This window comes from Branchiostoma lanceolatum, chromosome 12 (assembly GCF_035083965.1).
Source record: "Branchiostoma lanceolatum isolate klBraLanc5 chromosome 12, klBraLanc5.hap2, whole genome shotgun sequence".
In the NCBI taxonomy this organism is placed as follows: Eukaryota; Metazoa; Chordata; class Leptocardii; order Amphioxiformes; family Branchiostomatidae; genus Branchiostoma; species Branchiostoma lanceolatum.
Genome location: NC_089733.1, coordinates 1398878 through 1424019, shown reverse-complemented (window position 1 = coordinate 1424019; position 25142 = coordinate 1398878). Strand labels below are relative to the sequence as shown.

The following is a 25142-nucleotide window of genomic DNA, read 5'->3' as shown; positions in this document are numbered from 1 at the left end:
TTGTGTTGTGTTTTTCAGTTAGTGCAGTGTCCAAAATACATCGTAGTTTGGCTATGTGGTGGGTGGGTGAGTGCGTGGTATTTGACAGGGTCAAAGGGTTAATTACTATACCAAATGCATTCAGATTTGCCGTAGTTAAATGTTTACAATTTTCGCGGTAAACTAACCTTTTTACTGCGATCTTAAAACCACCGTAAAATTTTCTCCCTATAGTGAAATTAAATCACCTATATTTACAGTATTTGTTTATTTTTATCTATGCTAGGGCCTCGTCCTCAGCATTAGCAGCAGAACTGGATAATGTTCATTATACAGGGCGCTGATGAGTGGCGCTGAGGTAGGCGTTTACTTTACGTTTAAAGTTCTGTGAGTCCTTGAAGTTCACAATGTCCTGCGGGAGGCTGTTCCAGAGCTTAACTGTAGCAGGGATAAAGGTTCTTCTGTGCCAGGAAGTGGATGACTTGACTGGTTCTAGGGCTGCACTGTGTTGGGATGTGGACAGGTGAGTTTTTCGGCAATGAACATAGGGCTCAGGTAGAAGTTTGTTCAATTAAGTTGTTGCGTTTTGGTAGTATATTCTGTGTAGCAGTGTGAGGGCCCCGACATTTCTCCGCTGTTCTAGGGGCTGGATGCTGTCCAGTGAATCTTGGGTAAATTGATGATCTTGGTTGCCCTTCTTTGTATGGCATCTAGCAAGCCAAGGGTTGTGGCGCAGGCTCCCATCCATACAGTTTCAGCGTACTCCATTGAGGATCTAACTATGCTTTTGTAAATAGTACATTTGTAGCTCTTTGTTTAGGACTTAGGTATGGGGAGACTCTTCTTAGCAGGCCTAGTCATCTTCCAGCATCAGTAGACATTTTGCCTATGTGGTGTGACCAAGTCAGGTTTCTCCTGATTGTAAGTCCTAACAATTCAACTTCTTCCACTTCAGAAAGGACAGTGTCCATGAAGTTGAGGACAGGGTGTTGCCTTCTACATCGACGTCCTTCAGGTTGCTGTCAAACTTTTGTTGCCCCAAAAAGAACGTTCCAGTTTCTTGCCCATTTCTGGATTTCCTGGAGGTCTTTGTTGAGTGACTGGGCAGCTGAAGTTCTTTCTTGTCTTTTCCTAAATGATGTTCATGAGTGATGTGTCGTCAGCATATAGCATGGCAGTGTTTATTAGCTTTTCGGTGATGTCATCAATAAAGATGAGAAATAGGAGAGGGCCGAGGATTGAGCCCTGGTTAATAAATTTGGAGGACGTTTTCCCGCTGATAACTACTTTCAGTTCTCTGTCAGACAGGTAATCCTTGATCCAATTTAATAAGCTTCCTTTATTTGTCAACCAAAGAGTTTGAAGTAAAAGGCAAAGATCTGTAGTACTAACAAGGCCACATCTGTGCTCAGAGGTTTGATAACCTTTACCAAGGACATTATAATGACCTTGCCTTTACTTCTTTGTCTCTATTTAAGTTACCTGCATGCCCCAAATTGGATAAAATCCACCCATCTGCTATCCACTAGTTAAGTTTGTGAAAAAATGTCATGCAGTTTACCAAACAAGCTGCATCTTGCCTGTATTGAATTACTCCACTTGGTTACTGAACAGCTGGTTGATGGTTCTATGTACCCTCCCTCCTGACATTCCAGTGTTAGTGGAGTTTACTTTCCTGTCATGGTCATGGGAAGGTAATATTTGTGGTCTGTCTGTTTTCACAGTTATATAGTTTCCATATGCTGGTCACATTCAATAGACAGGCTACATTGTATGTTAATTAAAATCTTATTTGCATAATTAATGTGCTACAATTAAACAAGGCATAGGAGACACTCTTGTTCCTTCTTATTGTAGAAGAAGTAAAAGAAAGAAGACCACAAAACATTACTCCTTGGGCTTGCAGTGAGTCTTTGTAACTATATGTTTCCAGTTGAAATGTCATATGAAACATACAGCTTTATTCATCACAGTTGTGTCCTATAATTTTTCTGAAATCACAACAATACAGATGCCAGTTTTCAGTACAAATGTACCCCTTTTCAAAAATCTCTTTGGTGTTGTTTTCAGTATTTGATCTTAAACAAAAATATTACAAATCTCTAAGCCAATACCTGTCTACAAGCTACATTAACTTAGTATTGCAGCAATCATCATTTAGCTTACTACAAAATGGTTACAAAGCCATCGTATATAAATTAGTTCTAATTTAGGCATTAGAATGGGTACACATACACTACATAAATGCACAATAACTTGGTGAAAAGTAGTCTGTGTGTGGGGGGGATGCAAGTGTGATCAGGCTAGGTGAAAAAAAATCACTCCAAACCAAAAGAAAAATGTCTAAGGTACCATGGAAGTACAGCAGAAGCCATTCAGTATAATTGGATTTCTGCAGAATTGTATTGTCAATCATGACGATAAAATGGGTTGGTGACTTCAGAAATTTACATGTCAATTGCCTCTGCCCACAATTTAATACTGCTGGATACAAACATTGTATTACACATACTTTAAACATATGTACAGTGATTTTATACCCTTTCACTCCGGGCAGTCAAATATTTACAATCAGTGTATAATAATAAAGATATTAGAAAACTCCACAGTATTTCTTAAAATATTGAAAACCTAATTTCAATAATTTCTTCAGGTGATACAAAAAAGCAACAGAGGATGAAGTTGGAAAGGTGACCCACATTTAACACAATAGGTGCAACCTAGTATGGCATGGGCAACCTAGTACAGTAGGAGCAACCTCACTGCCTATTATAGAGTTAGATATCAAGGAGTTACATGTATGTGTGACAGGCCGATATAATATACCCAACCACCAGAAATTGGTGAGTAATGCCAAAGGGCAGTTATATCGGCTATACAGATACACAACGCAAGACTTCTATTGGTACATCAGAACGTCACCCCAAGAAGTTCAAGATGCTTAAATGTTTGTCAAAAGTTTAAGATGTGTAATATAAGGTTAGATTATAAGTTAATAATGACACTGTCAATGCCATATTTCAAACTTAAAATGACACATCAAATTTCAATCCTGTCATAGCTTGTCCCCTATCTGGATGTACAAAAAAAAACTTGGGTATCAGACTGGTCAAAGTTGTCAACTTTTCACAAACCAAGACGTATCGTCAGGATCCAGAAGTTCTACGCTTCTGAGTACCCTCCTGACAATCAAAATTCAGGATAATGCATAATCTGTTAATTGCATTCCAAGATGGGCAAAGTACAGATGATAAAAGGAAAATTCCTTAAATTTTGCAACAACAAGGTCATGAAATTACTAAGCAGTTTTTATCACATTAGGTAGGTTGTGGGGGTGGTGGTCCCTGAGAACGCCATTTTCAAACTATAGCTGCAAAGCAACAAACTATTGTGCAAAACAAATTTAAGTGTGGAATTAACTGTTTCCCTTGAAATAAAAAAAAACATAGTGATCAGTAAGTCTGATTTAAATGTTATTTTCTCACGAAAGCTGGATCAGGAGACAAGAAAAACACATACTTTAGGAACGGGGTAGACACTGAACAAGTCCAAACAGTCATCATAATCCAGAATAGCCCACTTTTTAAAATATGATTTAGTTGTACATACATGTATGCCCAAAAGTCTCAAATTTATGGTTCCTGACATTAGCTATAGGCACAAATCTGTAGTTTTGTATAAATCATGATATATCAGTCATTATGCAACAACATTAATTGGGTTTATAAAGCACTATGGAGCATAGTGATCCACGGCAAAACATCAAAATGATTACTTACATGTACACCCTCTTTCTACTAGAGGCTACTACAGCTGATCAAGAGACCAAATATTGGACAGATTGATGAACGAAGTTCATAGACATAAACTTTTTTACATTTTGTGCGTTGCCTTTTGAATCATACCTTCATGCACCATATTCCAATTACAAAATCAAGGGTCACAAAAATCAATTTTGGTTGCTGAATGGTTCCGTCAGTGATTGCCATCTAGTGGAAAGGGGGCGTTACGGAGTTTCTGCACATCATAGTCATCAACAGTCAACCTTCCTGCAAGACTCTGATGATAAATACATGTAGTCATTGTTTTTTTTATACTGAAAGGTTTAAATTAACTATCTTTCTTCACTATCTAGTTGATATAATATGGTCAATCACAAATACTTTACAATACTGCATTATCAATGGTTCATTGCTTTTGCCTTACCCAGTAGAAAACTTTGAAAGCTACAATTGAGTCTTCAAACCTGCGCAAGTTTGCACAATGTTGAAGTCTTCTTCCCTTTGTTTCTATGAACATTACATAAGTTTATGGCCTGTTCTGTATTGCTTTTCATAAATGTCACGTCTCTTGCTTGATTAGTTTGCGAAGAGTGGGCCCCTCGTGTGCAGTGGTACGATCCTTCTCTTCTTGCTCACAGTTCGCTCTGCCGTTGGACGTCATTTCCTCCGACTGAAGATGTTCTTGTGCCAATCTTAGTCCTGAAAACAACAATTTGGATTTATCATATGATATGTTCTAATGTTTACAAGAAAATAATCAGAATCCAAGAGAAAACAAAAACATTAAAAAGGTATCTCATAACTACAAATGTAACTAGAGTTCCATGACCTCATACCATACCCCTTAAATCAGTAGCATGTCAGGGGATTTGAACCCAGGACCTCTGTGTTGAACACCGTAACCATTACACCAACACAACAATGACAATGACAAAAGTCAGAGAAACCTGTTTCAGTGCCCACCTTCTTCCATGAGTGTTTCCTGTACAAGTCTCTTTGTTGGAAGAGCACTTTTCCTGGGTGTCCTGGTGTGAGTGAGTGTGACCTCCGGCACGTCCCTGGTTGGGGACGATCCACTACTGGACATGAGGGAGGAGTCTGCTCCTGATGGGAAGAGTTGAGAAATCAGACACCATCAATGTCACAGTCTGGCAAAATCACTGCTGTCAATTCTACATCTTTGTTGACAATGACAATGATCTTTAATGCATATTCATACCCACTAAATGCTAAATGTATTTGTTGAGTTAGGCAACTAAAGCATACTGTGTTTTTAGATGACAATATAATGTGAACATTTCGTCCTTCTTTAAACATGGATATTGTGGTCTAGTTGAAGGGACGTTACAAGAGATTTGCACAAATCTGTGTTAAGCAGAGCAATTTCTTTATAACATCGATGAAGGTGAGACATCCAGGTATGCAAGATAAGTTACTCAAGCAACTGGATAGAATTGTAAATGGTCTGATCTTTCAGACAGCAGTCATTAACTGTTTTCTTGCATAATCATATTTCCCTCCCTATACCCTGTATAGTCTGTATAGACTGACTGACCATATATATACATGTACCCTGTATAGGGGAATATATTGATTTTGCTGGCGTGTTCTTTGTCTTCTTCTTTCTTCTGTCAAAAAACCAAGTGGAGACAGGTGGTAGCTCTATTAATGTAGAAACTAAACTTATATTTCCCTTATTATCATCTCCATGAAAAATGGAGATATAGTTTTGGGTGTGTCTGTCTCTTTGTCTGTCTGTGTTTCCGCACTACTGTAGTCAGCATAACTCAAGAGCCTCTTGATGGATTACGATATTTGGTATGTGGGCAGGTGTTGTGAAGTCATAGTTTAAGGTCGATTTTGGGCCCCCTGGTATGTGACCTTGGTACTGCAGCAGAACTTCTGTTTTTGTATTTTTTGACCTGGACGTGCTATGGTCTTGATTTTTAGGTGGCTAATAGCTTGTGATGTAATAAAGAAGTAAAGTAGGTTTGGGCCCCCTAGCAGCTTGCTCTGGAACTGTAGGGGCGTTATTGTGAAAATCTTCTAAGGAGAATAACGGAATGAATGCTACAGAATCATATCAGCGGTGAAGGTAGCTGTATGAAAGGTGAATACAATGGAATGTGCGTTATACTAATGAGAACCTCATTTGCATAATCTATGAAGAAACTTCTCTTTTCCCTTACAGTAAATGCTACGGATATCATATTGGATGTGTAGGTAGCTTTAGGAAAGGTGAATACAATGGAATGTGCGTTAAGCTAATGAATACCTAATTTGCATAATTCATGCAGAACCTCCATATTTTCCCTATGATAAATACTATGGATGTTATTTTGGAGATTTCTGTTTGAGAGGTTGAGGATAGAGAGCGTACCCTTACCTGTGACACAGATGTCCTCTTCATCCGGTGGTTCCTGTTTAATGGTGATGTCATTACATTCTTCATCACCGTTCTGTTCCGCCATGCGTGCTTTTGTTCTGTAGTACCTGTACATGTAGGTGAGACCAGGCAAGCTGATTAGACCTTTTGTTTCCTGTTATCTTACTGACACTAGCAAAATCTACTGACTCCAGCCTTTTTGGGGTTGACTGCTGGCAAGGGACATAATATTTTCAATCTGTCATCTGGGTGATGGAAACACAATTTCAGGACTGCAATCGGAAACAGAACATCTTTTTTCCTAGACCTTTGTGCTTTTGCATGCACATGAATGCTAAGCTCCCACCAATGGCAGACTTTTTACTAAAGCGGGGTAAGGTTGGCTACTAAAAGTGATGGAGCTCATGGTAATGAAGTACTGTGCAAAACTTGGTTGTGACTTAGAAAATGACAAGGCAACATAATTGTAAAACATCCCATATCTCAATGAAATATTTTGATTATGCAAATGCCTTCCAAGTTTGCATAATCCATGCTCGGTCATGCACATCTTTAATCAATTTACATGTACGCAGTCCAATCATTTACCACGTAGCAGAATTATTGCACTTATTGGTACCTGTTTATGCTCCACCCACCATAAACTGTCTACCTATGTTACATTTATTTGAGTCCTATAATGGAAAACATTGCAAATATAGATTTTCATCATTAATTATGAAAATTAAGTCCTGATTTACATAATTTGCACTTCATTATGTACATTTTGCAACCCGCCCGATATGATGATGATAATGTACATTTGTGTCTAAGCTACCTGCATACTAAATATCATGGAAATCCGTCGTTCCTTTGTTCAGTTATTCTCCTTAGAAGATTTTGGCAAAAATGCCCCTGCAGTTCCAGAGCAGGCTGCTAGGGGGCCCAAACCTACACCACTTTTTCCTTACATCACAAGCTTTCTGCCACAAAAAAAACATGATAGCATGTCCAGGTCAAAAGATACCAAAAGTTTTGGTGCAGTACCAAGGTCACAGAGGCCCCAAAATCGATCTTGACCATTGTCATCTCAACACCTACTAACATACCAAGCAGCGTTCCCGCCAGGCATACCTCACTGCGTCTTTGGACGCACTTTTTTGGGGAAAAGCCCAGCTGAGTGCGTCCAAACAAAATTTTGAAGGGAGGCTTATTTCTGTCACAAGTGGAACTACAATCTTAAAGGCACCCAGAGCATTTTATGAGGCTTGAAACTCGAATTAGAAAAACTCAAATTTCTAATCATTCCTACACATAGTAAGTTTCAACAACACTATACCATTACATATTGACATCAAAGGAGCAAAGATACGATGTCGTTGTGTGGTGAGAACTGATAGAAAATCTAAGCCCTAATAAACTCATCCTGACTGTCCATCACAATTAGCGGTTTGACCAATGAGAGCGTGACTGCACGTCCGTCAAATATTTGCATTTTTATGTTTTAATTTTGCATTTCTACGTTTTGACGGAGGTGGGCGGGGCTATGGGATCGGTCTATTTACACTAGGCGCGTGAAACTAAAAGATCGCCGTGTAGCTTATTTTTGTGCCGCTTTTGAGCACTTTTGATATGAAATTAGCACGCAAATGTGGTAAACAGTGGCATTAAATGTCAATTTCATAAAGATTACAGCAACTAGAATATTTCCAGTTTTCAAGCCTCATAAAATGCTCTGGGTGCCTTTAAAACAACCGCTCTTTTAGTAAGAAAGAAGCCTACGATGTACTTCCAGGGTTCTCTGTTACGCATTGTTAGCAGTCCAGGGCCAGCACTGTACGCCTTAAAAACATCAAACTCACGCCCGGCGGCCCTGGCCCCAGTGCGCCCTCGTAATCTCTAAGATCTTCCGTGAAGTCTGACGGTCCTACGGCCACGGGGCCAGTAGAAGATTCACTCGAACAAGGAGCGCCTCTAAATATCGTGTTGTTGCCCTCATTGTACTTTTTTGAATGACAGTTGTACGGATATTCGAGGCTCTAAGTATTTTACTAGGCTAATAAGCGGGTTATATCTTGAACTGGGACAAGCTCAGCGAAAGGTTGGCGCGAAACATGAAACGCCCGAAGGATGACAGCATCACAACGTAACAAAGCAAGCACATCGATACATGAAAAATTGATAATGTCCCAGAAACTAATACAATTTTATATAGAGAAATATCATCGATTTTATATGGAGATATATCATAGCATCTATCACTGTGATCGTGATTTCCCTCTTTTATGGTTGAATGCGGTGAACACACCGGCTGCAGCCATCTTGTCCAAAGTTGTGTCGCGATTTCGTTCAATTTGCTCTTGGAAAGTTGACGCAAAGACCTGATCTTTGGCTCGCAGTACGACTGCACGAGTATGAGCATAGTTTTACGTACATGTAGGAAAAAAAGAATAGTACGTACAGGATGAAGGAAGCACGGAGACTCGTCACTGGGAGCCGAAGCACGCGCGGCTTTTCGGTTTGAGACACAACTTTCTTTTCCATGGCTGTCGCCTGTAGTACTGTTTGCCTTGCAGCTACGATTTTGCCACTGCAGCTGGATGATCATTGATTTTCTAGGATCGACCCTACATTGAACCGGCCTTGATGTCATGTGGACTTTTGTGACAGTAATTTACCGAATATGCTTCTTTGACCGACAAATAGATTCTATACTTTATCGTCCGATAATCAACTAGTTTCGTACTTGATAACGTTACTAAGGTAATGTTTGTTAATAAACTACGGTCTGCTTGTGAAAATTACTTGTAAGTTCATGTTTACTTACCTTTCCCTGTTAGTAACGTTCACGAGAACTCCCGGTGTTAGTGACATGAAAACGAACTCTCCAGTCGAGAACAAACGATCGAACATAAAATGAAAACTGATGGCCGGTTTTATCTAGCCTGGGTGCCATCCTATTTCTATCGGGGCCCGGTAGAAATAGGATGGCACCCAGGCTAGGTTTTATCAAAGACTTCAATAGTATTTTCCATTTTATTCTCAAACTTGGTCGGTATCCACGTACCTCAAAACACGAATATAGAAGTAAAACAGCGTGTGAGAAGTAAACTACAACGTGACAACATATTATCTACCGATTTCCTGCATTTTGAAAAGCAAATTTTTGGGTCATTCTCGTTAGCACCGCTACCGATAATATCAATGGTGGCGGTAAAAGGGACCGCCGACAACCACTCTCAACCGCATGATTTCTCTCTCAAAATGCAGGAGATTGCGTTTCTGAAGGCTTGAAGATCAAAAATTTCCCGGACCCCCCTAGATTGCGACCGCCTACCCATACTACCGGTAGTATTATATTTTGGTGGACGGACTCATTAACCCGGGCTGGTGGGAACGCTGATACCAAGTATCATCATAATCCATCCAGAGGTTCTTGAGTTATGCTGACTACAAAATTCCTTAACATAGACAAACAGCAAAGAAACTACGAGAGCTACGGCAGCTCGCAGGAAAGAAGGCACAGTGGAAAGAAATGAAGAAAGACTGAATGCAGCCAGAGGCTGTTTCCTCAACCTCTGAGCCGCAGAACACAGTGAATCATCATCATAGACAAACACACACACACACAGACACACCCAAAACAATATCTCCATTTTTCATGGAGATAATTAGCCTTTTTCTCCACACTGTCACACAGGGCTGTCTCTAGCTTTAAACATTTTTCTGTCATTTCAATCTTACAGATATGCCTTTTTATCAATGTCATATCATGAATTTTAGATTTTTTGAATGGACGGGGTGAAAATTGTGTGTCCCGGAGACAGCCCTGATGTCACATATCAAGATCTAAAGTCTTTAACAGATAAAATGATAGCAATGCCTTTATTTATCTCTAGAGTCATATTTCGCCACATGTAAGTTTCCGGATAAAAATTGGTATGACCATTAGTCACTGGAAACAGGGTACCTGCGAACATGAATAATGTCAATCAGGTTAACTTACTTGTCAGATCTCTTCTGTTGCCTGATTAGATCAGCCTGTTCTGTCATGAGAGCCAGCTGCTCATTGGTCAGCTGTTCAAGTTCCATCTGATGAAGAAGGGGGTGCGTGGACAGTTCGACATGATTAGTCACTTGACACAAAAACCATTCAAAAACCTTTTTTTCAAATGCGTTTTTTTATGTTTGGCTTGGTCACCTCAAGACCTCAAGATCAAGGCATTGTTAACGTTATATATGTACATGTATGCTGACCCAGCCAAACACTTTTTACTTTGGCTTGGATTCGTCATTCCAATCAAAGATTTAGACTGAGGTAAAAATGACTTCCATGTCAGGGCTTGAAATACTTTTTGTCGGTCACCTGTTATATCATGTGGTCAGAACTTTTATCTGTAAAACTTTCAGAGAATAACAAACTAATTGTTAAGCTATTTTAAGGGTTTGAATCCTTTTCTGCATTCAATGGGAAATGAACTGTCCAATGTTTGGTCTACTAGATAAATGGGTTGGATGAATTAAGCAATAAGAAACTGAAACTGAATTCGAATAGTTTTTTATTGATCATTGCTATGTGAAAGGGTTGGGAAAAGTTTGAAGATTACTTTGAGTAATCTACTTCTTTCAGAATGGTATTGTGGGCATCGATAGATAAAATGTGATAAATAGTGGTGTTTTCACCTGCAGGTCTGCCACACATGGATAGTTGTCTGAGTCTTTGGCATTCTGTATCCTCTCCTTACACACCTCTAACTTGTCACGCTTGTCCTTCAGCGTCTCCGAGATCTCCGTCATTCTTTCCTAACAAAGTAGAGGAAACCAGCTTACAGTAGGAATGAACATGTAGAAATTGTACAGCAAAGGGACGGAGAGTCTGTTCTGTATTTGCTACCAGTACAGTTTATTTACTTCTGTTGCATAACCAGTTAATTGCCTCAAGGTGCAACTCACCAGTTTTGCACATTAAGCACAAACGGAGAGACCGGACTGATAGATTTGATCCACACACACCGGGATCATCATCACTGCATTTCTGTGCACACTCTGAGGCGGGCAGTCATTGACTTCCACTGTTTTTTGTTTGATGCTATCTGCTGGGCCCCCTCCCAACTGCAGCCAACTCACACGCCGTGATGGGCCCCTACTTTTATCAAAAGTGTGATGGGTCCTTTTAATTAATGCACACGGGGCATGGCTTCTCTTCCCCTCAACCAAAGCTGGGCACCCATTTTCAACTGAGTTAGGTTGAATTTGAACCCAGGATGTCTAACTTCTGAGTCAACTGTCATAACCCCAAGGCCACTGATGCCACTAATGTAATCTAGCAAAGCTAATCTTTTGTGTTAATCTATTTCTTTGTTCACAAATGGCCTCGTACCAGCACACCTCCAGTCGCTCATCCCCTCCACAAGAGGTGAACAGAGGTCAACTAGACTTCAGCTCTGCAACACAACACACCTGCACGTTCCTCGCTGCAGAACCAAGGTGTACAGGTCCAGCTTCATCCCTCATGCATCAACCCTCTGGAATCAACTTCCACAGAGACTGAAAGAGGCCTTGCCCTTAAACAACTTCAAGAGAATGTGCAAAGACTACCTCCTGTCCTCCAGGCAGCATCAAGCGTACAGACGTCTAGGTCCTAGGCACTACAACATCCTCGCTGCCAGGCTAAGAATGGAGCCCTTTACATTCTACCCTGCATCTAATGAAGATTAAAGACAAGTTGTGTTCCTGCGGTGCGTCCTCCGAGACTGTCGCCTACTATCTGCTACAGTGTCCGCTCTACAATAGCCAGGGACGTCCTAGCTGCTACAGTCCACCAGCTCGCACAACAACGGCTGTCCGTGACCGTCTTACTGCAGGGGTTACCAGGCTATCACAAACAAAAAACTTTTTTAAGGCAGTCGAAACATACACTTCCTCTACTAAGCGTTTCAATGGTCCTTCCATCTAATCCACCCCAGTCAACTTACCATGCCAAACTACTTCAAATTTTAATTCCCCTGTTACTGTAAGTCAAGACCTCTGACCTCTCTTTGACATTTTTTATTATTATTGTTATTGAAAATTTATAGATGCTTTAAGCTGCCCAAAGATCATTCAGAAATTTGACTTCTCGTCTTTTGGTCTAAACACTGCAACAGCAAAAACAGACGTAGTCCAAAAAGTAAGAGAGTTTTAGGAAATATTAGTAATGGCGGGTAGAATGTCATTTCAAGTGAAATGTAAAAAGAGACCAAAACAATCCAAAGAAACAAACGTTGGTTTGAAAAATCTTGTTTTGAGGCATGAAATGAGCTACGGAATTTAAGATTTCTACTGATGCGTAACCCCAAAAACCCTTTCATAAGAGGCAACTATATCAGGAAAAAGAAAGAATTTAATACACTAATTCAAAAACGCAAGAGGGAACATGAAAATTATTGTTTGATGCAACTACAAAAACTACAGGAAAACAACCCAACAGCATTCTGGAACTTACTTAAAAAACTAAAGAATGAAAAATCAACAAACCAAGTAGACAATTACCAACAGATACAGTACATGCATTGGGTAGAACACTTTAAATCCATTCATAGCAAGTCTAGATTAGAGAAACAGGTCTTTGTCTCAAATTTTGAAAAAGAAGTACTAGACAAATTAAATGTGCTCCAAAAAGACAACACAAGTCAAGGACCACTGGATTATCATATCACGGAATACGAAATTAGTAATGCGATCCAGGCACTTAAAACCAAAAAGTCTAGCGGGGAGGATATGATAGTTAATGAAATGTTACAAGGGGGGAAAAGACTTTTATTGCGACCTCTTGCAAAGCTATTCAATAGCGTACTAGAAACAGGAATCTTCCCTCAAGACTGGTCTAGAAGTTACATTGTACCAATACACAAAGCAGGAAGAAAAGACGACCCCGACAATTATCGGGGTATTTCAATTTCTAGCTGTCTGGGAAAGTTATTTAGCTTGATCCTAAGCAAAAGATTATCAAATCTTATAAAAGGAAATGGAATATTAAAACCTAACCAGACTGAATTCAGAAAAAAAAACAGAACAGCAGATAATATCTTTAAATTGAAAACATTGATTTCTAAGCGCTCACAGTCCGGTAAACGCCTCTTTGCTTGTTTTGTTGATCTATCGAAGGCTTTCGATTCTGTTTGGCATCATGGTCTCTTCTTCAAACTTCTATCAAAAGGCATTTCTGGTAAAATTTTCGAAATCATAAAAAGTTTATACAATCAATCAGAAGCCTGCGTGAAGACAAATGTAGGTTTAAGTGATCATGATTTGTGATCATCCCTTACAAATTGAAGTAGGTAGATACAACCGGACTCCTCTGAACGACAGACTTTGTACACTCTGTTACTTCAACAGTATGGAAAATGAAGGTCATTTTGTATTAGAGTGTACGTTATACAGGGACATACGTAATTCTCTTATTGGTGCCCTGAATTTAAATACACGATTTAAACAGTTAGTAAAAGATGAATTATTTGTATACTTAATAACATCCTCTGACAACATTATACAACAAAACCTCTGTGAATTCATACACACGGGACAGGCTTTTTAGCGAATGCCCACAAACGCCCACTCTGGCGAAGTCCGCGCTGCACGAATCTATTTTTTTTTACTCGGAATATGTTCAGACTGTGCTCCCATTAATTAATCCTGAGTTTCAAGTCAATCCATCCATCCAAAGTTAAATAAAGCGAACTTGAAGATTCTTACCTGGCTTTTTAGCGAATGCCCAGTAAAAAATGGCTTTTTAGCGAATGCCCAATATATCAACCAAAATATCGGCCATCGTGACACGGGCGCTAAATCTAACACCATAAACATGTTCAACAAGTTGTCCCCTGAATGTGTACTCAGTTTCCGTGCTGTACACGCCTGTAAAGTCACTTTGATTTAGGAAATACACGGCGCGGCTCGCGGCACGTATACGGGGTAGAGGCCGATGGTAACCTGTCCCAAATATGCAAATGAGCCGCCATATTGGATTTTTGCGTCCAGGGCCGTGGATTCCCACGCCGTGTATTTCGTAAAATAAAGTGACTTTACAGGCGTGTACAGCACAGAAACTGAGTACACATTCAGGGGACAACTTGTTGAACATGTTTATGGTGTTAGATTTAGCGCCTGTGTCCCGATGGCTGATATTTGGGCATTCGCTAAAAAGCCTTTTTTGCTGGGCATTCGCTAAAAAGCCAGGTAAGAATCTTCAAGTTCGCTTTATTTAACTTCGGATCGATGGATTGACTTGAAACTCAGGATTAATAAATGGGAGCACAACCTGAACATATTCCGAGCAAAAAAAATTAGATTCGTGCAGCGCGGACTTCGCCAGAGTGGGCGTTTGTGGACATTCGCTAAAAAGCCGATGCGCATACACACATGCTATAGTCAATTCGGTAAGTTTTGCCTAAGCTCAGTGAGGGATCTGGAGAACACCAGCAGGAAGATTGCGGACTACCGGAACCATCTACGCTTCAGTTTGCGGTGCCTCAAGGTAAGTGTCACTCCTGTCAGTTTACGCCTAAAGACCTCCGTCAGAGGCTTTAACGCCAACAAAATCATTCTCAACGCCGAAAGAAAGCTACTAAACGAGAGGGTAAGACAGATCAACTATAAACTGGACGGGCTGAACGCGAAAAAAGCTAACCTGGTACAAGTACTGAGGGAACAACTGTCAGAAGAGACCTTTGCAGAAACTGAGAAATTCATAACACACGGACAGCTCTCTCAACACGAGAAAGGAAAAGTCAGACAGAAGAACAAATTTGAACGTTTGGAACAGAAGGAAATGTTTAGTTCAGCAGACAAGGACCCCAACTGGAGATCTAGCAGTTCTAAACCCAAAAACATAACACCTAGTAGAACAGACGAGAGGTGGGTTAAGAACCTGAGCAGTCACACTCTTACAGAACCGGAGGAATCCCTACTTTCCAAAGGACTAAATTTTGCAGTAGCGCCTAACAAGGTCCCCAATATTGACATTATCACAGAAACTGAATCAGCAATTCGTCGGGCCCATATACCATATAAACAGGCTGAAGCCTTACGCACCAAAGTAGCCACCACTCTGAAAGTCTCTAAACCCCCTTCTAGCAACATCACCCGGGAAGAACAAACTGCGCTCAAGGATTTGGCCACTAATCAAGACATAGTGATCCTTCCAGCGGACAAGGGCAGATGCACAGTAGTCTTAGACAGAGAACAGTATGACAGAAAAGTTCAAGACCTATTAGCGGACAAAGACACATACAGGCCCTTGAAAAAGAACCCCACAAACAAGTTCAAAAAGGAAATCCATAAAGCTCTCGAGAAATTGAAAGATGACGAGTTTCTGGACCAGGCCACCTATTTCAAGCTCAATCCCAATACAGAACAACCCCCAGCATTCTACGGCCTTCCCAAAATCCACAAACCCGGTGTCCCTCTACGACCCATAGTATCCGGTATAGGATCTGTCACTTATAACCTAGCAGGTCATCTGGCTAAGATCTTGGGACCGTTGGTGGGAAAGTCTCAACACCATGTACAGAATAGTGCAGACTTCGTCCAAAAAATCAAAGACATCACTGTAGCAGAAGATGAAATCATCACTTCATATGATGTGTGCTCGCTTTTCACTTGCATACCCCCTAAGGAGGCAGTATCGGTAGTTAGGGAAGCCTTGGAGGCCGACGACACACTTGCAGATAGAACCAAACTCTCTGTGGACCACATATGTGAACTGTTAGACCTCTGCCTAGGGTGCACTTATTTCACTTACAAACAACAGTTTTTCCAGCAAGTGCACGGCTGTGCTATGGGATCACCGGTATCGCCCATTGTTGTGAACCTGTATATGGAGAAGTTTGAGAACAAAGCCCTCAGTACTTTCAATGGCCCTCCCCCAGCAAACTGGTTTCGCTATGTAGACGACACTTGGTGTAGGCTAAAGAAGAGAGTAGCTGATGACTTCTTTGACCATATCAACCAGGTAGATGACAACATCAAGTTCACACAGGAGTCGTGTCAAAACAACATGCTCCCCTTCTTAGACACCAAAACCATCATAGAGAAGGATGGCAACCTTCAGTTCGAAGTGTACAGGAAACCGACCCACACTGATCAATATCTGGCCTTTGATTCCCATCACCCTTTGGAACACAAACTAGCAGTGATTAAAACTCTCTTCCATCGAGCAGACAATGTCATTACCTCAGACGAAGCAAAAACAGAAGAACACAGACATCTCCGTGTGGCTTTAGCCAAGTGTGGCTACCAAAATTGGACCTTCAACAAGGCCCTCAAACCCTCTGACCAGTCTAAGAAAACACTCAAGTGCAGACCATTGACCAACAGAAACAAGGTCAACATTACCATTCCCTACGTCCAAGGAGTATCGGAAAAACTCAGACGTATCTTCCAAAACTTCAACATTGCCACTAACTTCAAACCTCACTCAACTCTCAGGCAGAAACTAGTCCATCCAAAAGACAGGCCTGAAAAAAGGCATCAAAGCCAATGTCATCTACAAACTGAAATGTGATGAACCGAACTGCAATAACATGTACATTGGGGAGACAAGTCGACCACTAAAAGAAAGGTACAAGGAACATTGCAGAAAGAGCGCTAACCGCTACTCCTCTGCCATTTACCACCATCTAAAACACAACCAGGGACACTCATTCAATTTCGAATCCACATACATCCTAGATCGTGAAGAACGCTGGTTCGAACGGGGAATTAGAGAAGCAATATATGAGAGGATGTACAACCCCGCCCTCAACAGGAAAGGGGGGTCTACGCGTTCAACTTTCAGGCACCTGGGATAATGCACTGCCCCCCACCCCCGGACAAGCAACATTTAGTTACTGTTACTAGAACAACAGTAGCTAATTGAACTATTGGCATAAACTTTGTCTTGAATTAATCTTCTTTTTAAGACTACTTCAAGACATCCTAAATTGTCTTTACCTCACTAACATATCTATTCAGAGTTTTGGTATAAAACCTGGTGTTCTCAGTCCTATCGTTAGTCACTGACGAAAGACAGTGGATACTGTCTGAAACGTCTGACTGTTTCAAAATCTTATCCAGTTGCTTGAGTAATTATTTTTGGCGTATCTTATTACCTGGATGTCTAACCTTCATCAACGCATACACACTTGTTTTAAGAAGAGGGAAGAGGCATGTCAACAATAGATTCAACAGCATTATATGTTTGATTATTGTGTAATGGATAGATATAGTATAGCATATATTTAGTTGTTTTGTTTATATCACTGTTTAAGAAAACTTCATGTAACGATTCACTACACTGAATACTTTTCATGTGATATTGAATCTACTGTACTGCATTTAGCCCATATGGGCATGAACGTGCAAAATAAAGATCATTGTCATTGTCATTATTATCATTGTGTACATTGGGAACTTATGTTTGTATAAATGCATAATATAACAACATTGTTTTTGGCGACGCCTCAGGGGCGAGCCAAATTTCTACTATATTGTGTGCAGATTGCAAGAATTCTAGGAATTGTACAGGAATGTGAAAGTCCATGGGACGATAACTCAAGAATGCCTGGATGTATTGTCTTCATATTTTGTAGGTTGGTAGGTCTTTGGGAGACTTTGTAATGATTGGATTTTGGGCCCCTAGTGACTTTCTATGGTACTGCAGGGGAACTTTCACTATTCAAATCTCGTCTTCTGAACATGCTATAGTCATGATTTTTAAGTGGTGGATAACTCTTTGTTAGGAAAATATGTCCTGTAGATTTGGACCCCCTAGCAGCTTTTTTTGGACCTGCAGGAGATGATTTTGACTCAATCTTTGAAAGAGAATAACGCAAGAAGGGGATGACAGATCATCATAATTTTTGGTGTGTAGATAGCTCAAGTAATGATTTACATAATCATATGCAAATTATGCAAATCAATATCTGATTTGCATAATTAATGAGGACAGTTAATAGATCAGCTGAATTCTATTATAGGACTCTCAAACACATGACATATGTAACTGAGAAAGAGATAAATATTGATAGATATCAATTATGCAAATTGATACTTAATTTGCATAATTAATGACAAAATACTATAAATCCATAGTGGTAAATGATGGGGATTTCATTTTTTACCATTTGGAAGTTAAGCAAATGTGGCCACTATTACACACAAATCTTGCATAGAGGGCCTCATTTACATAATTTATGAGGAAATGGTACGATATCTTTTTTTGTGTAAACAAGATTTTCATACATTTTTTGGGGGGACAACTTGTGTTGTTTTGGTAGAGAAGGTGATCGGCTGATATGATTTATGCGAGGTCCTTATTTGCATGTGGGCTAAAAACGAAAACGTTAACAGAGACCACCGTCGCCATGGCAACATCTTTTTATGTTGCCAATCTTGTTGTACTTGCTATGTGTTAGATGCCCAATATCAGCTATTGCTGCCTCGGATGTCTAGTATTGCCTGTTGCAATTTGATAAAATTAAAATAAAATAAAAAATTATTTCTTTGTTGGCAACTTGTAAAGCTTAGAGCACAACTTTGACAATGCCTTCCACAGGAACAGTTTGTGCCTGAGGACCTCCCATTGGTTATCCTCATATGTACTTGCGGTATCAGAACAAATAATTCTACAGATACTTCTGTACATGTAACTACTAAGTTAAAACATAATTCCACCAGGGTACATAATTCCACTCTCAAATCCACTGTTTTTTAAAGTGGTGGATTTATGAAACCCGGCGGAGTAATGTGCATGGAGGTTATAACGTTACATGTATATGGAATGATATCATGGACAGAACAATAGTCTGACCAGACAAAGTACCTGTCTCTTAATTTTGGAGAGTTCTGCTTGTACTGTTCGAGTGTGTTCGCTGTTGTCGGGTTTAACATTGGATGCCTCTTGTTCGACCTTGACCCGCTTGCATGGAGGTTGCGACGTCCCTGTCATGTCTGCTTGCCGGGAAACCTCCTTAGCCCTGGAATAGCATTCAACATCTTTGGATGCAGAACTTGATGCTCTTAATGCAAGAAAGGAAAAGAATGGGACATAGTGAGAAAACCACGCTGTCAGTGTGAAGAGGAAAACAAAACAAAGGAAAAGGGTTGTTACTTGAGTTGAGGACACAAAATAGAGTAACAAAAGCTTCAGCTGAAGATATAAAAGCAAACTAGAAAGGCAACATTTGGGAGAGCAAATACATCATATATCACCCATTTCCCTTCTGTAGAAAAAATGGAACATTCCAAAATAACAGTTGCCAAAAACTAAACTAATAATAAAGTAAGACCAGTCAGAAATGAATCTTTTCCAATTTGACACCTTGTGCAAGGATGGGCTCTTCAAGACACCCATATTCATATTGGACTTTTCCATATTCATACTGGACCTGGACCACAAAACACCTCCACCAAAAAAATGGACCTTTTTCATAATCACCCACATCCAAAATTGAATTTTAAAACATATCCAAAAGCAGCGTATGGACCAACAAGTATCATGCAAATTTCTGATTTTTTCTGCAGAAGCATTTACCCTATGATTTTGCATTACGCACGGGACCAACTCAGGTTGTGCAAAAGTTTCACAAATTTCTGTAATTAGCCCGATAGGGCATGAATGTACAATAAAGGTTATTATCAATATTTGTCAAATAGTTCAGGTACCTGTACTTAGGCACACTACCTTAAAATTTAGTGACTGAGCACAGAGAATGCATCACAAAATTTTTTGCTGACAGCATAATTGGTCCAATTAAAAATGTGACAACAGTGTTTACGTAGGACACTCACTCACTCACTCACTCACTCACTCACTCACTCACTCACTCACTCTCTCCTTTATCTCCGCCGCTTTTCTGTCTTTCACTGAGGCGGGCTATCAATGTCGGACATTATGTAGGACATATTAGCAGGAAAGATTTTAAGAAAGCTACTAGATCTAAATAACTTAAAGACGGAATAAAGGAATGAAAAGTAAAGAAATCAAAATGCGCTTATTTTTTGTGTGTGGACACCACGAAATATACAGTAACGAGTAACTAACGACCATCTTGCAATTAATTTCAATGAACTGTTCTTGAATGCTTTTGGCCTACTGCGCAAATACTGCATGTAGTAGCCATACGTTTTAGCTAGCTGGTGACTTGCCTGGTATGGGCTGCCTTCATATAAAGACAAAGCAGCATCCACAATTGCCAGGCTTTCTTGGCCAACATTCGAAGACACTTACCGAGATTTCCCATGCTTGAACTTGTAGCCACTTTCTCGTACAACCTGCCGAGCCAATGGGAAGAGCTCCTCTCTCCGACACAGCAACATGCGGTCGCACATGCACAGGGCAAACGCTGCCTCGTTCACCATGATCTGAAAACAAGATTTGTTGTGTCCTTTACTTTAATCATACAAAACACAGGCATTTTGTATGTCATAACAGTCTTTAATAGTATAACTGATAGTACAATTTGGCACATTTTGATTATAATCAGTACATAATCAGACTGTGCCATGATTTCTTCCTGAACCCCATGAAAAACTGCAAGCTTTGCACTAAAAGCCCTCTAGCATTTTCATGATGAAGTGCATGTTGCAGGCTTTAATACAAATTTGTTCCTCCAAGGCCCCAACCTTGCAGTGTGCAGGAAATCAACCATGTCATCAATACTCAGCAAAATCCATTTCCAGCTTCCAACATCCAGGATGTACTATAGTTTCTTTACAAACCCACTTACCAACAGTACCTACAGGTAAAACATAACCTACTTAGTAGAAGTTAAGATGCAGATTATCCAGACTTAGACCCCATTCACACTCAAAAAAATGGATCGGATTAAACATTTGTCCCGATAGAATTAATCCGAAAACTATTCACACTGCTCTTCGCCAAGTGGATTAAAGTACGCCGTGATTCGAGTCCGATTGAAGCACACTGCATTTCACAGAATGTGACGCTCGTCAAAGGTCATACATAGGTTGAGGTTAAAGATTTGGCATCGCTTTGCTACAAAATGGCGGGAGTCCAATTTTTGATGATTTTGTATCTCTGGAGAATGTTCTGTAGCCGTGGAAGTGAACACAATCGGCGGGCTATCAAGTCAAGTCAAAGCCTTTATTTTTGATTGCGAGAAAGCGTGAACTACAAACTGGCTTTTGTATATTGGCCTAGCTGTAGTACAGGTAACGAACGCAGCAAGAGTGGTAGTATAGACAGGACAATCTGGGAGCATGATCGAAGCGATTGTTGGGACAACATTCGGAACCAGCCGAAATCCCTGTCGAATCAATCGTGGTCTGTGTTCACACTCGATATTCGATAGGATTGGATTAATCCTCCCCCAAACTACCTCCGGGATAATCTGATCCAGGGAAAATCAATCGCGATCGGGAGCGTTCACACTGCAAAAATCAATTGCAATCGGATCAATTCTATAATACGTTTAATCCGATTAAACTTTTTTAGTGTGAGCGAATCTGGGATCCATCCCTGTTCAGCTTCTAGAACTGTTCTTCCTCTAGCCATTGATTGCTACCTGGCCAGGAAGAATATGAAATTTATGTTAACTAGAATGTGAATACTGTACATTCTGCGGTAGAGTTTGCCGTGCCAGAATAGGCCTCATGAGCCATAAGAGGCACTGCCAAGCCAGGACTACCCAGAGTGACTGACTGTAGCTGAGTAACCCACCGATACTGTCTACGAGGGGTGATCAATAAGTCCTCGGCCTCACCCAGAAGTAAGGTGCACAACTCAAATTTTGGGGAACAGTTTTAAAGTATATTCTTTTCTGAGTGTTTACCAAAATTCAAATCATTGAGATCATTACTTTGCAGGCAACATCCAGTAACATTAGGTGAGGCAGAAGGATAGAAATATGGACAGTTGAGCTGTGACTTGGGGTGTGCTGGCCGACTTGCTCTGCTGAAAGCCAGATGATCCACTTATTTTTAGTTGAAATAAAACTAGGGAATCATCAACATAGTGACCAAACATTTTCACAATGTCTTCGAAGATTTTATGCTGATTCATGGCATGAGGAACTCGACCCACACCGCTCTGATCACAGTGCACCCTTGTTTTTCTCGTCACTTGCCTACTAGTTTTCAAATGGACGTCGACTAAAAAGTATTGACCACAATAATTTGAAATTTGGTAGATATTGCTAAAAGATGTCATACTACATGATTATGCCCCAAAATTTGAGTTGTGCACCTTATTTCTGGGTGAGGCCGAGGACTTATTGATCATCCCTCGTACCGTCTCCTGAGACGAAAAGAGCCAAAGGAGAATGTGAAAAACTGTACAACCCCTCTCCTACTGTCGTGGTCACACATAACTATTTTCCAGATCATTATATCTTCAGTTCATCATACATGTACATTGCAGAGTGGGTAGATGTGAAACATTCAACAAAATGGCTGACCCAGCCAATTCTCACAGCCCTGTCCTTTCCTCAGGGAAGTCAGGCAGACCCATCCTTCCAGATTCTCCAAGATGGATTGCCCTTTTGGCCTACTTGAAGCCTGTTGCAAGGTGCCCTGGGGAGGAGAGCAGACCTGGGACTACCTTTGAAGGCTTTAGAACATGGCCACTACCCCTCAGCCAATGAGAGCCCTTCAATTACTGTGACTATATCTCAATAGTGCAGAAAAAGTGTGGTACTAACAAAAAAGTGTGGTACTAAGTCATTTGCATACAAAAAAGTGTGGTTCTAAGTCATTTGCATATTATGCAAATGACTTAGTACCACACTTTTGTTGTTAGTACCACACTTTTTCTGCATCACTGCTCAGGCCTGCCCACATGAGACCTGGGTCACAGTGTCAGCTAACTGCCAAGGGGGTAGGGAGGGTTCATTATTTGATTCACATAAGGACATCGTTATCTTACAGCCACACAAGAACAAATTTAAAGTATCAAAGTGAATCAAATCTTTAAAGACTAACAGGCACAAATTCAAGTTAAGCAATCGTTACAATGAAATGGAAAGTCAAGTTTATAAACAGTTGGGAAACTGGGAATCAGAATCACAGTTTTTAGATTTTTTTAAAGAACACACATAATACTCTCAACTCAAACAGTTCCAGTACTCCAATAAAAAGAAAAGGAACATTTTAGTAACTCACAGTTAAAAAATCCCAGTTCAAAATCTGTATGTAATATTTTGAGACCACGGGGATGAATTGTAAAAGAGAAACTTCGTGGTAGTGGCCAGGTTCTGAAAACAGATAGGACATGTACGAAGCTTGTTTACAGGTCATTCTGCTTCAATAATACTTTTTTTCCCTTTTGTTAGTATGATGTGCTGAAAACAATATCTTTGATTCATATTGATAGAAAGAGAATCTTCGGGGATGTGGCCATGTTCTAAAACAGTTAGGCCATGGCCTCGGCCTTTCTATGCGAAAATAGTGAAGCTCCCCCACTCGGGGCTTCGCCTCGGGAGTCTAGGAAGCCCCTTGTGGGAGGAGCTTCCCTATTTTCGCATAGAAAGGCCGAGGCCATGGCCTAACTATTACGTAGTCAGGTGCCCCGGGGAGGAGAGCAAAGGTGGAATGTCCCATAAGGCCTTGCTTCAGACTTTGATGCAGACAGCTGACAAGTTAGTCCCTTCAGTGGGAGTCTTCATCCCTCCTGGGTACATTAGTGGTTTGTGTCAAGGGATCAGCCATTAATAACCCAGGATGTAGGCTGTGCCAGAAAAATGCCCTGGTGCATAAAAAGTAATGCAGGATTTTGCTTTGCTCGGTTCATGATGCAAAAATCAAAATGGTTCGGACTGTTTCCGCAGGATAAATCGGATTAGTTTTTTGTTTCCGTTTATTCTGAACCTCCTCCCAAGGTAGTCTAAAACGGTTCAGGGAATTGTCATCATGAACGCAAAAAATATTTTGTGCCTGGGTGATGCAAACTGTTTCAGTTCACAGAGGATCACACAAAGAACACTGCTTTTGGGTGTACAGTCAAACCTGAATAGCAGTCACTCAAAGGACTGGTCAAAACTGACCACTATGGTCAGGTTGTTGCTATACAATTGACCACGAGCAATAAGTGACACATGTTTTCAATATCCACTGAGAAACATTTATTTATGTACACATGTAAACATTGCACAGGTAAGTATAATATGGTTCAATGGTTGTTCTTTTAGCTTATTAGTTGATTGATTCTATTTCTGCTATGGGCTTGAAAAAAAGAAATACTGGCTGACGTTAGTTCACCTAAAACCATGATTTTTCTGATTAGAGTTAATTGAAACCAATCTGGCAGAACAATGAACCATCTTTTTTTCCTGTTATTCTGTCAATATCATAGGTTGCCTTTGTCACTTATGCTATATAAACTACGCACAAAAAGTTCGGAAACTTAACTTTGGTTGATCATATCTCCGTTGTTTTTTTACCGATTTTGATGCATTATACATGTAGATCATTATAAAGCTTGTGTGATTCCCTGTTCTATGATACCAAACTTATTGTGATTGAAAACCCACGGAACAAGTACCAGGACTAATAACGTGAGTGGGTCACGGAGAAAAAGTGCCCAAAATTCCCTGTTGGTGTCATACGTGCGCTGTGACATCCTATAGGTATGGGCGCGGATGATGATTCAATATATAATGTTTCCTCAGATTCTAAGGTTATTTTTAGAACACAGACCATCCAAGGTTATTTCTAGCACACAGAACATCCAAGGTTATTTTTAGCACATCGAAGATCCAATTGTTTACACCACATAAACACCTGCGTCCTGCAACGGTATCGTCATCCACAGGTGTTATTTTTTGTTATTGTTTCACAACAAACATTGGGGTATGGGGAGGCATAACCTCCAGGGGAAAGACAAGACTTGTACCAGGAACCCTCAATGCAGAAAGATATCGTGACACAATACTTGATCCGGTGGCCATCCCTTTCCTCCATAATATGGGGCCGAATGCCTTGCTGCAAGATGATAACGCCCGCCCACAGCGGGCAGAGATCATCGCCGACCATCTCCAGCA

At 40.4% G+C, this 25142-nt stretch overlaps 2 protein-coding genes across 3 annotated transcripts in view; one reads left to right on the top strand and one right to left on the bottom strand.

Annotated features, from left to right (window-relative positions):
• Window positions 1–1885: 1885 nt before the first annotated feature.
• Window positions 1886–25142, bottom strand: part of LOC136446206 (NGFI-A-binding protein 1-like) — a 37120-nt gene continuing 13863 nt past the window's right edge. Inside the window, exons 3-9 of one of the 2 annotated variants that reach the window (XM_066444520.1) lie at window positions 20375–20508; window positions 18968–19163; window positions 10810–10929; window positions 10133–10218; window positions 6148–6254; window positions 4725–4865; window positions 1886–4460 (exon numbers count right to left, since the gene is read on the bottom strand). In XM_066444520.1, the coding sequence (XP_066300617.1) occupies window positions 4321–4460; window positions 4725–4865; window positions 6148–6254; window positions 10133–10218; window positions 10810–10929; window positions 18968–19163; window positions 20375–20508 (924 nt within the window). In that variant the 3' untranslated portion in view covers window positions 1886–4320. The remainder of the gene's footprint in view (window positions 4461–4724; window positions 4866–6147; window positions 6255–10132; window positions 10219–10809; window positions 10930–18967; window positions 19164–20374; window positions 20509–25142) is intronic. The other variant, XM_066444521.1, reaches the window with a different exon arrangement.
• Window positions 23665–25142, top strand: part of LOC136446211 (uncharacterized) — a 42909-nt gene continuing 41431 nt past the window's right edge. The window contains exon 1 of the mRNA XM_066444526.1: window positions 23665–23689. The gene's annotated coding sequence lies outside the window, so the exon portion shown is untranslated. The remainder of the gene's footprint in view (window positions 23690–25142) is intronic.